Source organism: Mugil cephalus, chromosome 1 (assembly GCF_022458985.1).
Source record: "Mugil cephalus isolate CIBA_MC_2020 chromosome 1, CIBA_Mcephalus_1.1, whole genome shotgun sequence".
Classification (NCBI taxonomy): Eukaryota; Metazoa; Chordata; class Actinopteri; order Mugiliformes; family Mugilidae; genus Mugil; species Mugil cephalus.
The window spans coordinates 31,594,058-31,609,951 of NC_061770.1; the positions used below are offsets into that span (position 1 = coordinate 31,594,058).

Below are 15,894 nucleotides of genomic sequence, written 5' to 3' on the forward strand. Positions count from 1 at the left end.
TTTTGGTGGGCTAACGCTAACTAATGACAGGAACGAATCTAATCATAGTTTCTATAACTGGTTTGTCAAAAATACATTTTCCACAATCAATATATTTAGTTGGAACTTGTTTTTCCAGATGCAGACGTAGTTAGAACCTGGACAGATGCGTCACTGATTCCCAGAGTCGACCAAACTCCAGATTCAAAGAACGGGACAGACGTTGATCTTGGTAAGGGAACAGTTCTGGCGTCAGATCGATTTCAACTTCACTTGTGATTGTGTATTTAAATGTCTTTTCTTTCCCATCAGGTGGTCATTCACATGTACCGCTTGTGATTGCCGTGGTTGTCATTGTAATCCTTGCAGCTCTTGGTGTTTATCTTTTCATAAAACGGCGTCAGAAAGAGACGTAAGTCAAACCTAAACCTAAATCTCTTGTTTCTTGCACTGTACAGACTTTTTCCAGGAGTCAGCTAACGTTTTGTTTGTTCTGTTAATTGTTCTTTCAGTGTCAAGTATAAAGCTTCCCCAAACACGATGCAACCAGCCCGCGAGCCTGGCTTAAAAAAAGCTGTTAATGGACATGAGAGGAGGACCAACAGGAGCAAGATCACCTCCCGCTGACACAAACCAAGTCCAACCTGAAGACGCTGTTGACGGCAACCAGGACGATCTTGAAGAAGAATCGATTAGTTCTTTGCCAAACGTCTGAAGAGCTTCTCAGATGCCCAAAAATCCACAAAACCTCAGGTTGGAAAATCTCAGTCTGGACTCTCTCCACTGGGAACAGATTCTGCTGGACCAATCAGATCCCTTGGGGGCGTGGTTTAACAGTCGTCATACACGTCACCTGAGAAATTGACAGGAAATTACTTAAAAGGACGAAAAGCTGACAGTTGTGCACAGAAATAGTTCTGTGGCTCTGATTGGTTGAAGGACTGTCCAGTGGCTCTGAGACGTCTCGGCCATCGACCACTGGACATTCAAATCAAGTTCAACTTGAAGAATAATTCATTAATGTCTCTCAGCCAAAAACACTGTACAAGATATTTTCCATGTGGAGCGACTGGAAAATACTACTAACTACATTGTTGTAGTTTCATTTTAAATTATATTTATTTATTTCTGAAGAATGGACTCAGAAAAGTCCACGATAGATTACGTTCCTGTCTTGGTCACAACCTGCTGGAAATGCACTAAATAAAAAGCCGAGTACTTTTACACTGTATTTAAGATACTTTCCTTTTGTGATTTGATGTCACCGTAGGAATTGTTTTAAAAAAATTTCTGTTGGCGTCTGTCTTTAACTTGGACAGATTTGTGAGTGAAGGTTCAGATTAAACCTGTGCCAGTTTTAGGATCTTTTAAAAGGTCACAGTTTTATGGCACTTCAGGTAAAGATTTTGTTTAATTAAACTCTGATTTACTAAAATATTTAAGTTTGTTTAAAGGTGCAGCTGGTAGTTGAAAGACACTTTAGAGGTCAGTTTACATGACCTCAGTAGCAGATGAAGTTTTACAAGTAAAAACAAAAGGAGAAGGAACACGGCTGATGTCATTTCTCTTTGATGTGAACCTTTTGTTTGTGTTGCAGCATTAAACTATTGTCGTTACTCCAGTTACAGTTTTAACTGCCTTCAGGTGCACCGTCTGCCTGAACAGTTTTGTATCGTCTGCTTGAGTTTGCACACGTGCACTTTATCTTCAGTCCCTTGTATCGTTTTCAGTGTTGTGTCTTCATGCAGCTCCATGGTCCCAGAGGGACGTCCTCTCATTTCACTATGTGCTGCACCTGTTATTTAAAGTTGAAATGACGATAAAAAAACACAACTTTTCACCTCCTTTCACATCATCTCATGTTTTTAATGACCAATTCTGATGAGTCTTCTCATATTAAATAATTGTTTTCTGTTGATTTAAGTTCAGATTTATTTCCTAGTTCACAGCTACAAGGAGAGACTCTTTTCAAAGACTCATTATTAATGAACAGACGTCACTGTTTTGTGATTAATGGCTCCATCTAGTCGTAACAGTTTTCATAAATAGTGAAATAAACCATTGAGACCAAAACAGTTTTTTGAACCAGGCTGTAAACATGTTTAATGATGCTGTAAAGTTGGGCTTTTTAACATGTGGGTCTATGGGGATTTGCTCCCTTTTGGCGCCTCTAGTGGCCACTCGACGAACTGCAGTTTTTTTAACTTCCTCATGGGCTTCAACACTCAGAGCTGGAAGTCACTGCTTGATCTGGACACTTGATGTTTAGTGGAAGGTCTGAACAGGACTAAATGGAAGTATATTAAGTGTTTGTGAATGTCTCGTTTTTGTGTTGCTTCCAAGTGAACAAATTAAACACACTGTCAGCTCGTGAAATTACCAGACGTGAGGAAACAAGTTTCCTTTGTTATGAATGTGGTTTCTTGGGGATGAGAACCAAATATAAGGAGACTGTGAGAGCTGAACGAGAGAGAGGGGATTTACAACTGGTCAGAAGATCTCTCAGAAATTTCCTTGCCATCTCCTGCAGCTGTGTCCTGAGTCACTGTGACTAAAGCCTTGTGTTAACTTCTCAGCTGGTCAGACAAACGTCTTCTTTGGCGTCCGCAAGCGCCTAAAGGGCCTTGTGTACTTTAAAGGCACTGTAAAAATGTATTAAGTGAGGAAAGATATTATTATTATTCACTTAATGCTGTGCAATAAATAAATACACAGTAAATAACAGGCTCTCAACAAAAAGAAAATCAAGGTCTGAATGGAGCTAAATGGAAGTAAATTAACCCTGATGACCTCCTCGCATTTACTACCTCTGGACACCTTTGTGGCAAAAATGTACACACATAAAAAAAAAAAAAAGCCATAAAATCCTCATACATCAATATTTCTTTTCCATTTTTTCTCCATAAATCACTTAAACAACTTAAACTGCTCAAAACCAGCAGGTCAAACCTTCAGACTGACATTTAAAGAGTTAAAATCCTGAAAAACTCTTTGAAGTTGTTCTAATGATTCATGAAAAAAAGCAGAAAAAATATTGAAGTGTGAGGATTTCATGGAGGTGTGAACATTTTTGTCACAAAGGGACAAAATGCATCATGAGAGTATGAACGACATGTGAACGTAAAAGACACTGGATTTCAAAAGTTTGGCTAAAGAGAAGAGTCAGAGGTTTGCATAAGGCTTTAGTGTTTGTGATGGCTTCATATTATATTTGTGTTGTTTCTTTGTTCAGTCGTTTCCAAGTCAAATGAAACAAGTCTTCATGTGACTACAGTCTGCTGTGGTGTTTTCCTACATGAAAACCTTTATTAACATCCCCTGCAGCTGTGTCCTGAGTCAGGATGAGACTAAAGCCTTGTGTTAACTCCTCAGCTGATCAGATCAGTTTTGTCTCAGTTTCCTCGAGCCTCTGACTCATCGTCCAACGTATGTTATCAGGGTGGACATCTGTCTCATCTGACCTCCGTCTGGTTCTTATCACATATTTCACTCATTCGTCGGTTCATGCTGTGCAGTCATTCCTATAGTGTTAGATGCTCCTTGCATCAGACTCTCAACAACAAGCTCCAACACAGAGTTTTTATTTAATTTATTTATTTTATTCATTATCAACAACAAAAACAAAGTCAGTGGTGGTTTCCTCTCATCAACGTTTCTGTTGGATTCAGGTCAAGACTTTGACCCAGTTTCTCTTCACATTCAGCTCATGGACTCTGATTGGATCTTTAAATTAACTTCTAATCCTAGAGGTTCTCCTCACTGATGTAATATTGGCTCATGTTCTTGAATAAGCAAATACAGAGTTAAAATAACAGTCTTTAAATGGAAAAGTGTGTCTTTTTAAAATTGTAATCACATTTAAGCCTCTCATTACAATCAACTATGTAAAAAAGCAGAAATTAAACAATTAAAATATTAAATCTGTCAGATTTTAACAACATAAAACACTGACGTCATCCTGTTAAAGTCTTTAAACAAACCAACGTTCACATCAAACTTGACTAATCCAATAAAATGGAGCCAAGTGTTTCCAGAGACTTTCTCTGCAGTGTGTGGTTTCTGCAGGAAGATCTGAGTCGTGCTGTTTCTCATCTATAATGTTGCTGTTTGCTGGATTACTGAACTTTATTGAAGGAGTTCAACTGGGAACTATTTCACTGCAGAGAGGCCTGGACTCTGTCTCCAGACTTCCAGGACTTCAGGTCCTCCCACACCAGGTCACCAGAGAGAACATAAAGAGGCTCACAGTCTGGATGGCATATCTGTAAATGTAGTAAATCCAAAGGTCACAGAGTCACAGTCAGAAAATAATAATTAGAAAAACTGAAGGAAAAGTAAGAAAATGGAAAATATAACAACATCAATGAATCATCTACAAAGACTCACAGTAAAAGCCTCTTTAGTCTTGAGTTTCATTGATGGATCAAATGTGTATGTGATGGGTTCACTATTGTTGATCTGGACTTTTAACTGACGTCCTCCCAGTGGTTTGTCCTGCAGGACGGAAATGAAACACAAGAAGAAGAATGAGACACAGAGACAGGAACAAATGAATGTTGGTGTCTATTAAATCTGTTGAATCAATATTTTCTATGAAAAAAATAAAGAAAATAAATTTTGACTCTTAAATCAACATCACCTGATCAGACATGTTTCTCAGCCTGATATAGCAGTCCTTGGCATTAACCACCACATCGATGTCTCCTGACGTCTCCTGTCTGTCTGAGCTGCTGCTGTTCTGTGTTTGTTCAGGTTTGGGAGGAGACGACATCCACAGATTAGTCCTTTCACATCAGTCAGCTTCATGTTCTATCTCTCAATCATTCAGAGAACTTTTCATCATTAAACATAAATGTGATGAGGAGGTAGGACCTAGAACATGAGGAGCTTTAGAAACCAATCAAAGACAGACAGACAATGACAAGTCTTTCTGCTCTTAGTTAACATCATGTTTCTAGTGGGAGGTTTGGCTGTTTTCAGGAAAGATGTTTGTTAAAGTTGAATAAAAAGTTACAGCAGATGATTCTTAGTAAAAAGAAGAACCTCTGTACTGGATTTCTCTCTCTGGAGAAACATGAAGAGAAACATTTAGTTTAGTTGTAAAAGAAAAAGAAATAAGTTTCTACGTAGGATTCATGAAACATGTGCTGACAGACAAACGTCAGGATGAGTAAAGTTGTGTTGTGTTCTTATGTGTTGTGTTGTGTTGTGTTCTTATGTGTTGTGTTGTGTTCTTATGTGTTGTGTTGTGTTCTTGTGTGTTGTGTTGTGTTCTTCTGTGTTCTTGTGTGTTGTGTTGTGTTCTTGTGTGTTCAAGTGTGTTGTGTTGTGTTCTTGTGTGTTCTTGTGTGTTGTGTTGTGTTCTTGTATGTTGTGTTGTGTTGTGTTGTGTTCTTGTGTGTTGTTTTGTGTTGTGTTCTTATGTGTTCTTGTGTGTTGTGTTGTGTTCTTGTGTGTTCTTGTGTGTGGTGTTGTGTTGTGTTCTTATGTGTTCTTGTGTGTTGTGTTCTTATGTGTTCTTATGTGATGTGTTGTGTTGTGTTCTTATGTGTTCTTATGTGTTCTTATGTGTTCTTATGTGATGTGTTCTTATGTGTTGTGTTCTGTTGTGTTCTTATGTGTTGTGTTCTTATGTGTTTTGTTCTTATGTGTTGTGTTCTCATGTGTTGTGTTCTGTTGTGTTCTTATGTGTTCTTATGTGATGTGTTCTGTTGTGTTCTTATATGTTGTGTTGTGTTCTTATGTGTTGTGTTGTGTTCTTGTGTGTTGTGTTGTGTTGTGTTGTGTTCTTCTGTGTTCTTGTGTGTTGTGTTGTGTTCTTGTGTGTTCAAGTGTGTTGTGTTGTGTTCTTGTGTGTTCTTGTGTGTTGTGTTGTGTTGTGTTCTTGTATGTTGTGTTGTGTTGTGTTGTGTTCTTGTGTGTTGTTTTGTGTTGTGTTCTTATGTGTTCTTGTGTGTTGTGTTGTGTTCTTGTGTGTTCTTGTGTGTGGTGTTGTGTTGTGTTCTTATGTGTTCTTGTGTGTTGTGTTGTGTTCTTGTGTGTTCTTGTGTGTTGTGTTGTGTTGTGTTGTGTTCTTATGTGTTGTGTTGTGTCGTGTTCTTATCTGTTCTTATGTGTTGTTTTCTTATGTATTGTGTTGTGGTCTTATGTGTTCTGTTGTGTTGTGTTCTTGTGTGTTGTGCTGTGTTGTGTTCTTATGTGTTCTTGTGTGTTGTGTTGTGTTCTTGTGTATTCTTGTGTGTGGTGTTGTGTTGTGTTGTGTTCTTATGTGTTCTTGTGTGTTGTGTTGTGTTGTGTTCTTATGTGTTCTTGTGTGTTGTGTTGTGTTCTTGTGTGTTCTTGTGTGTTGTGTTGTGTCGTGTTCTTATGTGTTCTTATGTGTTGTGTTGTGTTGTGTTGTGTTGTGTTGTGTTGTGTTGTGTTCTTATCTGTTCTTATGTGTTGTTTTCTTATGTATTGTGTTGTGGTCTTATGTGTTCTTATGTGTTGTGTTCTTATGTGTTCTTATGTGTTGTGTTGTGTTGTGTTCTTATGTGTTGTGTTGTGTCGTGTTCTTATCTGTTCTTATGTGTTGTTTTCTTATGTATTGTGTTGTGGTCTTATGTGTTCTGTTGTGTTGTGTTCTTGTGTGTTGTGCTGTGTTGTGTTCTTATGTGTTCTTGTGTGTTGTGTTGTGTTCTTGTGTATTCTTGTGTGTGGTGTTGTGTTGTGTTGTGTTTCTTATGTGTTCTTGTGTGTTGTGTTGTGTTGTGTTCTTATGTGTTCTTGTGTGTTGTGTTGTGTTCTTGTGTGTTCTTGTGTGTTGTGTTGTGTCGTGTTCTTATGTGTTCTTATGTGTTGTGTTGTGTTGTGTTGTGTTGTGTTGTGTTGTGTTGTGTTGTGTTCTTATCTGTTCTTATGTGTTGTTTTCTTATGTATTGTGTTGTGGTCTTATGTGTTCTTATGTGTTGTGTTCTTATGTGTTCTTATGTGTTGTGTTGTGTTGTGTTCTTATGTGTTCTGTTGTGTTCTTATGTGTTCTTATGTGTTGTCATGTGTTGTGTTGTTATGTGTTGTGTTGTTATGTGTTGTGTTCTTATGTGTACTTTCGTTTTATTTCTTCATGTCAGACTAAACAACACATTCAACATTTAACCTGAAGGACGTTTTCATATGAACAAGTCACTTTTCAGTCCTGTTGTAGACGTGTCCACATATTTCTGATCTATTGTTGTTCCTCCATCTTCCTGTGCTGGAGTAGATCTACACCACCAGGTTTCTCAGGAAGGTGACTACAGTCTGTGAGGACCTAACACATGTGTCTGAACTGCTGCCACCAGGCAGACGTTACAAAGCCTCCACACCCCCACATCCACACTCAACAAGAGTTTCTCCTCCAGAGCTGTAGCTGCTCTAAACCAGTCCAACAAACTCTCTGTCTGACACACAACCAGGTCAACAGTCTACAACCACCTAGACTGGAGGACAGCTACACAACCCTGTACATGATATCTGGATATTCCATTGAGATATTCTCCATTACACACTCACATTTAAATAAATATTTATGTTCATATTCTCATTTAATTCCCCTATAATAATGTTTTTCCCTACACTGTGTGATGTGTGAATAAACTATTTCTCTCTCCATGTCTATGAGATTGTTCTTCACCTCATCTTTTGTCTCCTTCAGCTCTTTGTTTCTTGTCTCCATCTCCTCCTGCAGCTTCTTCTTCTCCTCCTTTAGTTCATTGACCTGAGAGGAGGAGAAAACCTGCAGTTGTATCATTTCACCAGTAGATGGAGCAAAGTCACAGTTGTGTTGATCAGAGGTCAGTCCTCAATAACACAATAATAGTGTTTCTGTGTGTGTCTCTACATGTTTCTCCATCTCTTCAGCCTTGTTCTTCAGTTCTTCTTTGGTTTTCTGCAGCTCTTCTTCAATCTTCTCATATTTCTCTGTCAGCTATCAGACAGACAGATGGATGATGATCAGTCAGAAGGTTTACTTATCAAACTTTCTTCAAACTGATCAATCTGAACCTTTAATCTTTTACTTCTTGTCTCTTACATATTTAGTCAGGAGCTTTTCTCCTCTTTCAGCTTCATTTCTGGATCTTTTCTTGGTTTCTGTGTAAAATCAAAGCAGCTGAATTCAACTAGAAAAGATGTTTGCTGGTGTTTTACATCATTAATGTGGTGACTCATCTGTAACTTACTGGTTCTATTTTGTCTCCACACAAAGAAGACACCTGCTAAAATAACCATGATGCTAACAGCTAAGCTAACAGCCAAACCAGTGATGATAGGAACAGCAGAACTGAAGAAATCATCTGAAATGAAAACACACAGAGTTACATGACATTTCTACACAATCACACACAAACTGTGTCAAACTAAAATCATGTCATGGTCTGTTCTCTAAGCGTGTTCTACCTGGAACATGTATGTGAGCCTCTCTAGTCTGGTGGGTGTCGTTCTGTTGGACTCTACAGGTGAAGCTGTTGTTGTGTCTCTTGTCCACAGTCACTCGGCTGCTGACAGTATAGAGGTCATCAGGACCTCTGACTGTCTCTGGAGGTCCAGCAGAGAGCAGGTTTCCCTCAGCGTCCAGCCACAACACCTCAGGCTCTGGATACCAGCCTCTGGATTCACACTGTAACACCACTCCTCCTCTGTCTCTGTCCATCCCTGATAAACTGATGACGGGTGAGGAGACAGGAGCTGATGCTGAGGACAAAGAAGAAGAAATGTGTATTTTAGGTATTTATGTTCCTGTTACCTCTTGAGGTCTTGACCAGAGGATGAGTTGAGTAGAATAAGAGAAAATAGTTCCCGGGAGAAGGAACACATCACAGAGACTGGTTACCATGTGTTAAATAACAATTAATTAATCAAAAACAACATCAATAAAAAGCCTGAAAATGCTGGTCGCCAACGAAACAAAACACCAGACCCAACAATCACAAAAAAAAAAATAAAAACACAACCCCAACTTGTGGGAAACCACAGGATTATCCCACAGGAGAAAACTAATTAAAAAGCCTCCACACCTGGTGGAAAAAGACAAGAATGATTAATAAACACTATTCTCCAACAAATAAATAAAGCCAGCCTCACACTTCCACCACTGTTCTCTCCAGGTCGTACTTCTCATCCACTCTTTATTCTTTAGATTTTATTCATCACAGAGGGTAGATTTGTTTCCACTTGACTGTACATATATTCAACACAGCAGAAAAGCACCTTCTCCAAGAGACTCAGACAATGTTGTTTGTCTTTAAAGATCGAACATTTGGGGGGTGAGGTCTGATCATTTTGTCCTGTCATTGAAAGCTTGGTGATCAAAGCTGAGTTTATTGACCAGATATTTGAAAATGTCCACTCATTCAACTATCTGAATCATGATCAGCTGATCACAAACACAACACAACAACTACAGCTTCACCAGAGCCGTGACACCCCCTCCAAGATACAAACCAATTAAACCTGTTTGGACACAAAAGAAATAAACTACCAACTGTGGCAGAAAAGGTCGACATTCATAATTAACGTCCTCACCACACTAACAGGACAGAGCATCATGTCCACGTTCAAGGTAAAGACTCACTACATCCTGCTACTGTTCATCTGGGAGATAGGACAGACAAGACTCAGCCTCACACAAGAACTCTGTCACTGTGGGCCCTACCACCTGATGGACCACCTTAAGGTCAAACCACCCTTTCATCTACTCCTGAGAAGTAGAGAGTGACTCCTTTGCAAGTGAAGAAGCAGTAAGCGAGTTCTACATAGAGAAGAACTGGCTGTAAACTGCTCCCACAGTTGCTGCCACACCTCCACATTGTGGTCAAACACCAACTGAGATGGGCTGAAAACAAGACACTCCTGGTTTGTGTCACGGATCACAAACACAAAGGGCAAACCCTCATCCCAACCTTTACGTGTCTCAAAACAATACTTCTGTAGCTTTACTTTCAGAGTCTGATGCCACTACTCCAACAGACCCTGTGACTCTGGGTGGTATGAACTGCTCAGAGTGTGATGCACCTAAAACCTGCAATGTTTGATGAAAGGTTCTTGAAAGAAAATTCATGCCTTGATCCGTCGGCACAACACGTGACAAACCAAACCAAACCTGTGATGTAATTTTTCTAAGCGGGATAACCTCAGGAAAATAGGTGGACGAACACATTGTTGTCAACAGGGATTGATTACCGGACTTAACTTTTGGCAATGGACCAACACAGTCTACGATCATGTGTTCAAAAGGGGGACCTTCCTGACTGGGTTTACTGGTCAACTGGCAGGTGTGGCAAGTCCTGTAGAAACGCTACATATCTGCCTTTAACCTTTGTCACCTTCTGTTTGTTAAAGGGAATATTTTTATCAATGTCAAGTAGATGTTTGTGACATATTTTCATCATACAGTTCTAACACTAGCTATTAGCTCTAGCTCCCACATTCTCACTGTGGTGTCCACCTCTAACTTTTTCAGCTCAAGATCTCAGTGGAAACCTTCACCCTTCACCCATAAATGTTCCACTGAAATCCTTTTCTAGAGAGATAAATAAAGACTAAAACAGTCCTGAAGTTGTACATCATGTCTTCACTCACCAACATGTAGCTGGACAAAAGTCTCCTTTTCCAGTGATGGAATAAAACATTTGTATTTTCCCTCATCAGCGAGTTTCACTTTGGAGAGTTTCAGTGAAATGTTTCCTTTCGTCAGCTCATCAATGAACAGAGATGTTCTCCCTGTGAACAAATCATGGTTTTGACCAACAAGTTCCTGTTGGGAACGCCAAACGTGAACAAATCTGGGCTCCAGATCAGGTCTCGCCCACTCCAACGTCCAGTCAGTGACGTCTTCAGCAGGCTGCAGGTAACATGGTAAAACCACATCTTCACCAAGAGTCGCTACTATTGGCTGAGATGAACCGATCAGTTCAGACTGACCTGGAAATCAGAGAGAGACTGTTTTAATATTTGTAGGGAACATGAATATCACCAAAACTATCAGATCAATGTTCCAGAGTCTGTATGGGAACATTGTGTCTGATCAATTAGATATAAACTAAAATGTCTCCTAGATTAGAGAGTAGAAAAAACAATGATGGCAATGAAGTCATTCTGAACTCTTTCAACAACCATTAGACTAAAACTGGACCAAGAGTTTATAGAAATACCACAAAGCTCACAGAGGTTCTACAGAGGTTCTAGGTTCTTAAAATGGAAAATATTACAGATTCCCACTACATTAGGAAATGTACACACAATTCAACCCTACTTATTGTGTGTTATTTATATGAATATCATTGTATTCTAACTTTGTGCACATTATAGAATCCATACAAAATAGCATCAGGGAAAGGAGTCACCAAGCCATGTTTGATATCAGAATGAAGCTACCTGTCTCTACTAAATACTAGATACTATACTATATTGTGTTTATTATCTTTCTTCCCACTACGACAGAGAGGAGCAGAGTGAATTGTGTTTACTGATGTGTACCAGTCAGATTGTCCCCGTGTTTACAGGGCTCTTAGTTCTTAACTAAAACATTCAAATTAGCAAGAACCAAACTCTTTTTTAAGTAACATGTATTTCAACAGTGAGACACTGGCAACAAACACAACACACACATTGTTTGATCTAGTTACCAGCAGTGAATGACTTATTACTTTCAGTCCTGAGTTAACGTTTTATTTGGGTCTAATTTACCTTCACAGACGTGGAACACCAACACCATGAGAGATGAGAAGTGAAAGGTCAAGTATAGTTCATCCATCTGGAAAAGAATCACAAAGATCTGGAAGTGAAGAACAAAAATATATTAATTAATACAGAAGAACCATATGATTAACAAAATAAAAAAGGACAAAACAGGTTTAGTGTCAGACAGGGATGGCCTGGAAATAACAGAAATAAAAAAAAAACAGTGATTTAGAGCTGAGCACAAACACAAAGATGTTTTTTTTATTATTATTTAACCCTAACCCTAGGGATACTAAGGAGTGGGCCAACAAAATGGTGAGATGATTAATTCCATGACAGGTGTAGCACCCGGATACTCAGCTGTACAGGGTTCATACATGGAAGTAGATTCCACCACCCACACCTTAACGACGGTCGACCAAATGTTAAAACCCACTCATTCACTAACAGTCAGCATTTACTGCAGCGCCATCACTCACAGCAACGTAGCAGCTACAATCCACCAATAAATACATTTATATATCAGTTAACTAAAGTCAAATTCACTCTTATCTCGTTGGTCACAGTCGCTCTGAAAATCCTGACATTGTTGTATACATTAACTTTTCTAAACCCCCTCATCTCTCTGCTGTGTCTCTGTCTCTGTTACATACCGATCAGGAAGCTGGTTCTGACTCCATCAGAGGAGGAAGGTTGAGGGACGTCTGGAGGAGAGGACCCACAAGAGGACGATCGACAGAGACACAAATAGATAGAAGGAAAACAAATGAAAGAGGTAAGAAGGAGGAAATGGAGGCAAATGATTCACATACCTGAAACACTACAAGGAAATGACATGAAACTAAGACAGGTTAGGTGAGTCCTCGGTGTCAGGTAACAACTGACTGGAGACTAATGAAAAAACAGAGTAATAAGACAAACAGCGAGTCACCCGTTAACAGTCTCTGTGAGTTATGACGTGTTCTACTTCCACTTTTGGTCCCTTTAGGTTACAACTTTGTCTTTGCATATAAACAAGTACATGTACAACAAAATGCAGTTTGGCTTTTAACCAGGAATGGAAATACCAAAAAGACAATAAGAAAGTATCATATTATATACAATATAAGAATTGCTGTATGCATTACAGACAATCTGTATCAGTGCTTTATTGTGAATTCTGCCTCTGTGTGTTCAGCACAAACACAGGATTGAAATTGTGTTACTCTTAGACCCATGGAGCAACGAGTTAAAGACTAAATACATGAACATCTCAGATAAAAGAAAATAACTCAATAAATATGAAAACTAAGGCACAGTGAAAGTTGAAGTGAGTCCAATGCGCCATAAAGTGGCTGGTGCAGGCCCTGAGTTCGAGGGATATCGATCTACGTAACATATATATATATGTGTGTGTGTGTGTGTGTATTTGTATATATGTATGTATGTCCAAACTCTGACCAAAACTGAAGGATATTGCTGGATATGTCCAATAAAACACCTGAAAAAGGACAAAGTGACAGACTTCCAGTCGAGTTTAGGCTCAAAGTTTGATCAAAGAGATTTTCTCTACATTGTGGAGGATTAAATATGGCTTCCAATTTCCTTACATGTAGCTTAAACATGGGCTTCTTCGTCAAAATGCACACACCTGTTAAACTGATGAAGCAGGAGTCTTCATTGTTTTTCAGGCCAAGAACCCCAAACTGACAACAACACGACAGAGAACAAAGGGAAAGACAGGGCTATAAATAAACAAGAGTGATAGGGGGTATTGCACAAAGTTGGATAAAGACATCCGGGATTAGTGAGCAAGCCCGGCTTGACCAAACCTTGTTGGTGCTTTCTTGGATCAATCGGTAGCACGATTGCTGAGCCAGGATAAAAAGACGCGGCTTAATCAAGTCAGGTGTGGATTGTTAGGATAAGTGTGTGTTCACGTTATTCTTAAGAAGACCACGAGATCGATCACAGAATCACCGACAGGAAAATGGAACACGGACACGTGTCGTACTTCACCATCACTGAACAAGAGCTGCTTGTTGAACAATAGGAAGAACTAAAGAACATTATAAGAAAAAAATGGCAACACCAGAGCAATTAAAAAGGAGAAGGAAAAGCCCGACAGACAATAGTGGACTGGTTTAATGCGTAAGTAGCCCGAACATGTACAACTGATAAACTGTTCTCCGCTGGAACTGTCATATATACAGTCAAACGATGTGGAGCTGATAAGTCCATTAATGAATAGTTGTGTTTTTGCTTTAACGTGGCACATATGCAAGGCAATCTTGCCGAAAATTGGAGGAACTGGAGTCAGCGTTTTGAGCTCTTTTTTACTGCCAGTGGCATTGCAGAGAAATCTGAGAAGGTGCAGCGTGCGACGTTTCTTCACGTCGCGGGAGAGGAGGCGATTAAAGTATGTTATACGTTTGTCTTCGTGGACGGCGAGAAAGACAAAATCAACGTGCTGAAGAAGAAGTTTCAGGACTATTGTGAGCTAAGGATAAATCTGACATACAGCACATGTTCTTCACACGAGCCCAGAAACTGTCAGAGTCCACTGATTCATATGTAACGGATTTAAAGAATAAGGCCAAGGACTGTGAATTTGGACAGCTGCAGGACTCCCTGGTTCGTGACACAATTGTTTGTAGTATTATTGATGACCAAGTGAGAAGGAAACTGCTAAGAGAAGCAGATCTGACCTGATATCTGTCATGCAAGTGAAATAACAAGACAAAAAGATAAAGTGAAAGCTAAGACAGAACATTTAAGTTAAGTTGCAGCAGATGTGGTTTCAAGCATGGAACAAGAAAATGTCCAGCTATTGGCCAAACATATAAAACATGCAACAAGAAAAATCACTTTGCCAAGATGGGCAGATCACAGAGTCGACTGCACCAACAGAGAAAGAATGTGCACGCAACAGAGAGAAAGTGAGGAAGAAAATTACATGTTTATAGGCACAGTCAGAAAAGAGCATGAGGAACACGTGAGAGTGATGGAGTCTACACAAACAGAAACAGAGGAAGAAAAATGGACTGAAAGACTTACAATAAACAAGAAAATTGTGACTTTTAAACTCAAACAAGAAGATGTTCCGGCTATACTGGGAGGAGTCACATGTGTTGAACTTGGCTTAGCGAAGAGGATGCATGGTGTTGGAAAGGAAAATTACATCCTTAAGGACTATGAGGATCTTTTCACTGGACTAGGTTGCTTACCTGGTCAGCGATATATACAGATTAATCCCGCTGTTGTGTACACTCTTAGAGGGATTCCTGCAGCACTCCAACACAGAGTAATAGAGGAACTACAGCGTATGGAGAAATTGGGAGAAATAACCAGGCAGACAGAACCGACAGAGTGGGTTAACAGTATGGTAGCAGTAGTCACACACAAGGAAAGTTGTATCTGCATAGACCCATAAGACATAAACCAAGCGATCAAACGGGAGCATTACCCATTGCTCACAGTGGAAGAAGTTGTTTCCTGTATTCCAAACGCAAAGTACTTCTCAGTACTAGATGCCAATCAGGGTTTTTGGCAGATAAAACTTGATGATGAAAGCTTGAAACTCTGCACATTTAACACTCCCATCAGAAGATACAGATTCCTGCGTTTACCAGACGTGTTTCAGAGAGCTATTGTGCAGATGATTGAAGGACTAGATGGGGCTGTGAACATCATTGATGACTTACTTGTCTGGGGAGACTCTGTGGTAGAGCACGACCACAGATTGAAGTTGTTGCTGGAGAGAGCAAAAGAGAACAACTGAAAACTCAACAAAAACAAACGAAATGTAGTACATCAGACACACACTCAGCTCCAGTGGACTGAGACCAGACGAGGAAAAAGTGAGAGCAGTGACACAGCTCCCAGACCCACAGAATGAGCAGGAACTGCTGAGGTTCATGGGGATGATTCAGTTCCTCGCAAAGTTCATCCCAGATTTGTCAGACATCAGTGAACCTTTAAGAAAGCTGCTTGAAGGAGACACAGAGCGGCACTGTGAGGAAACATCTCAAACAGCTGGTCACCAACGCTCCAACCCTAAAGGTTTATGATGTTAACAAACCACTGACGCTGTCAGAAGATGCCAGCTCAGAAGGCATCGGTGCAGTCATATCGCAGGATGGAAGACTAATGGAAAGTTTGTGTAAACTTCAGACAGATTCAACTCGTATCTTTCCAGAAATGTATCTATTTTATTTAGGCGTCTCCTTATATCTAGAG

General features: G+C 39.7%; 2 protein-coding genes across 2 annotated transcripts; both read right to left on the bottom strand.

Moving 5' to 3' along the window:
- Positions 1-4,036: 4,036 nt before the first annotated feature.
- Positions 4,037-7,794, bottom strand: LOC125016457 (lamin-A-like). The gene is made up of 4 exons (XM_047598965.1): positions 7,631-7,794; positions 4,619-4,717; positions 4,366-4,473; positions 4,037-4,241 (listed from the first exon to the last, which is right to left on the bottom strand). The coding sequence occupies exons 1-4, from the start codon at positions 7,745-7,747 to the stop codon at positions 4,134-4,136; spliced, it is 432 nt and encodes a 143-aa protein (XP_047454921.1). The 5' UTR covers positions 7,748-7,794; the 3' UTR covers positions 4,037-4,133.
- On the bottom strand, positions 7,792-12,386 carry LOC125005663 (butyrophilin subfamily 3 member A2-like). Its single transcript, XM_047581219.1, has 5 exons — positions 12,330-12,386; positions 11,683-11,770; positions 10,576-10,917; positions 8,402-8,682; positions 7,792-7,797 (listed from the first exon to the last, which is right to left on the bottom strand). Exons 2-5 carry the CDS (start codon positions 11,747-11,749, stop codon positions 7,792-7,794), a joined length of 696 nt encoding a protein of 231 aa, XP_047437175.1. The 5' UTR covers positions 11,750-11,770; positions 12,330-12,386.
- Positions 12,387-15,894: the final 3,508 nt, after the last annotated feature.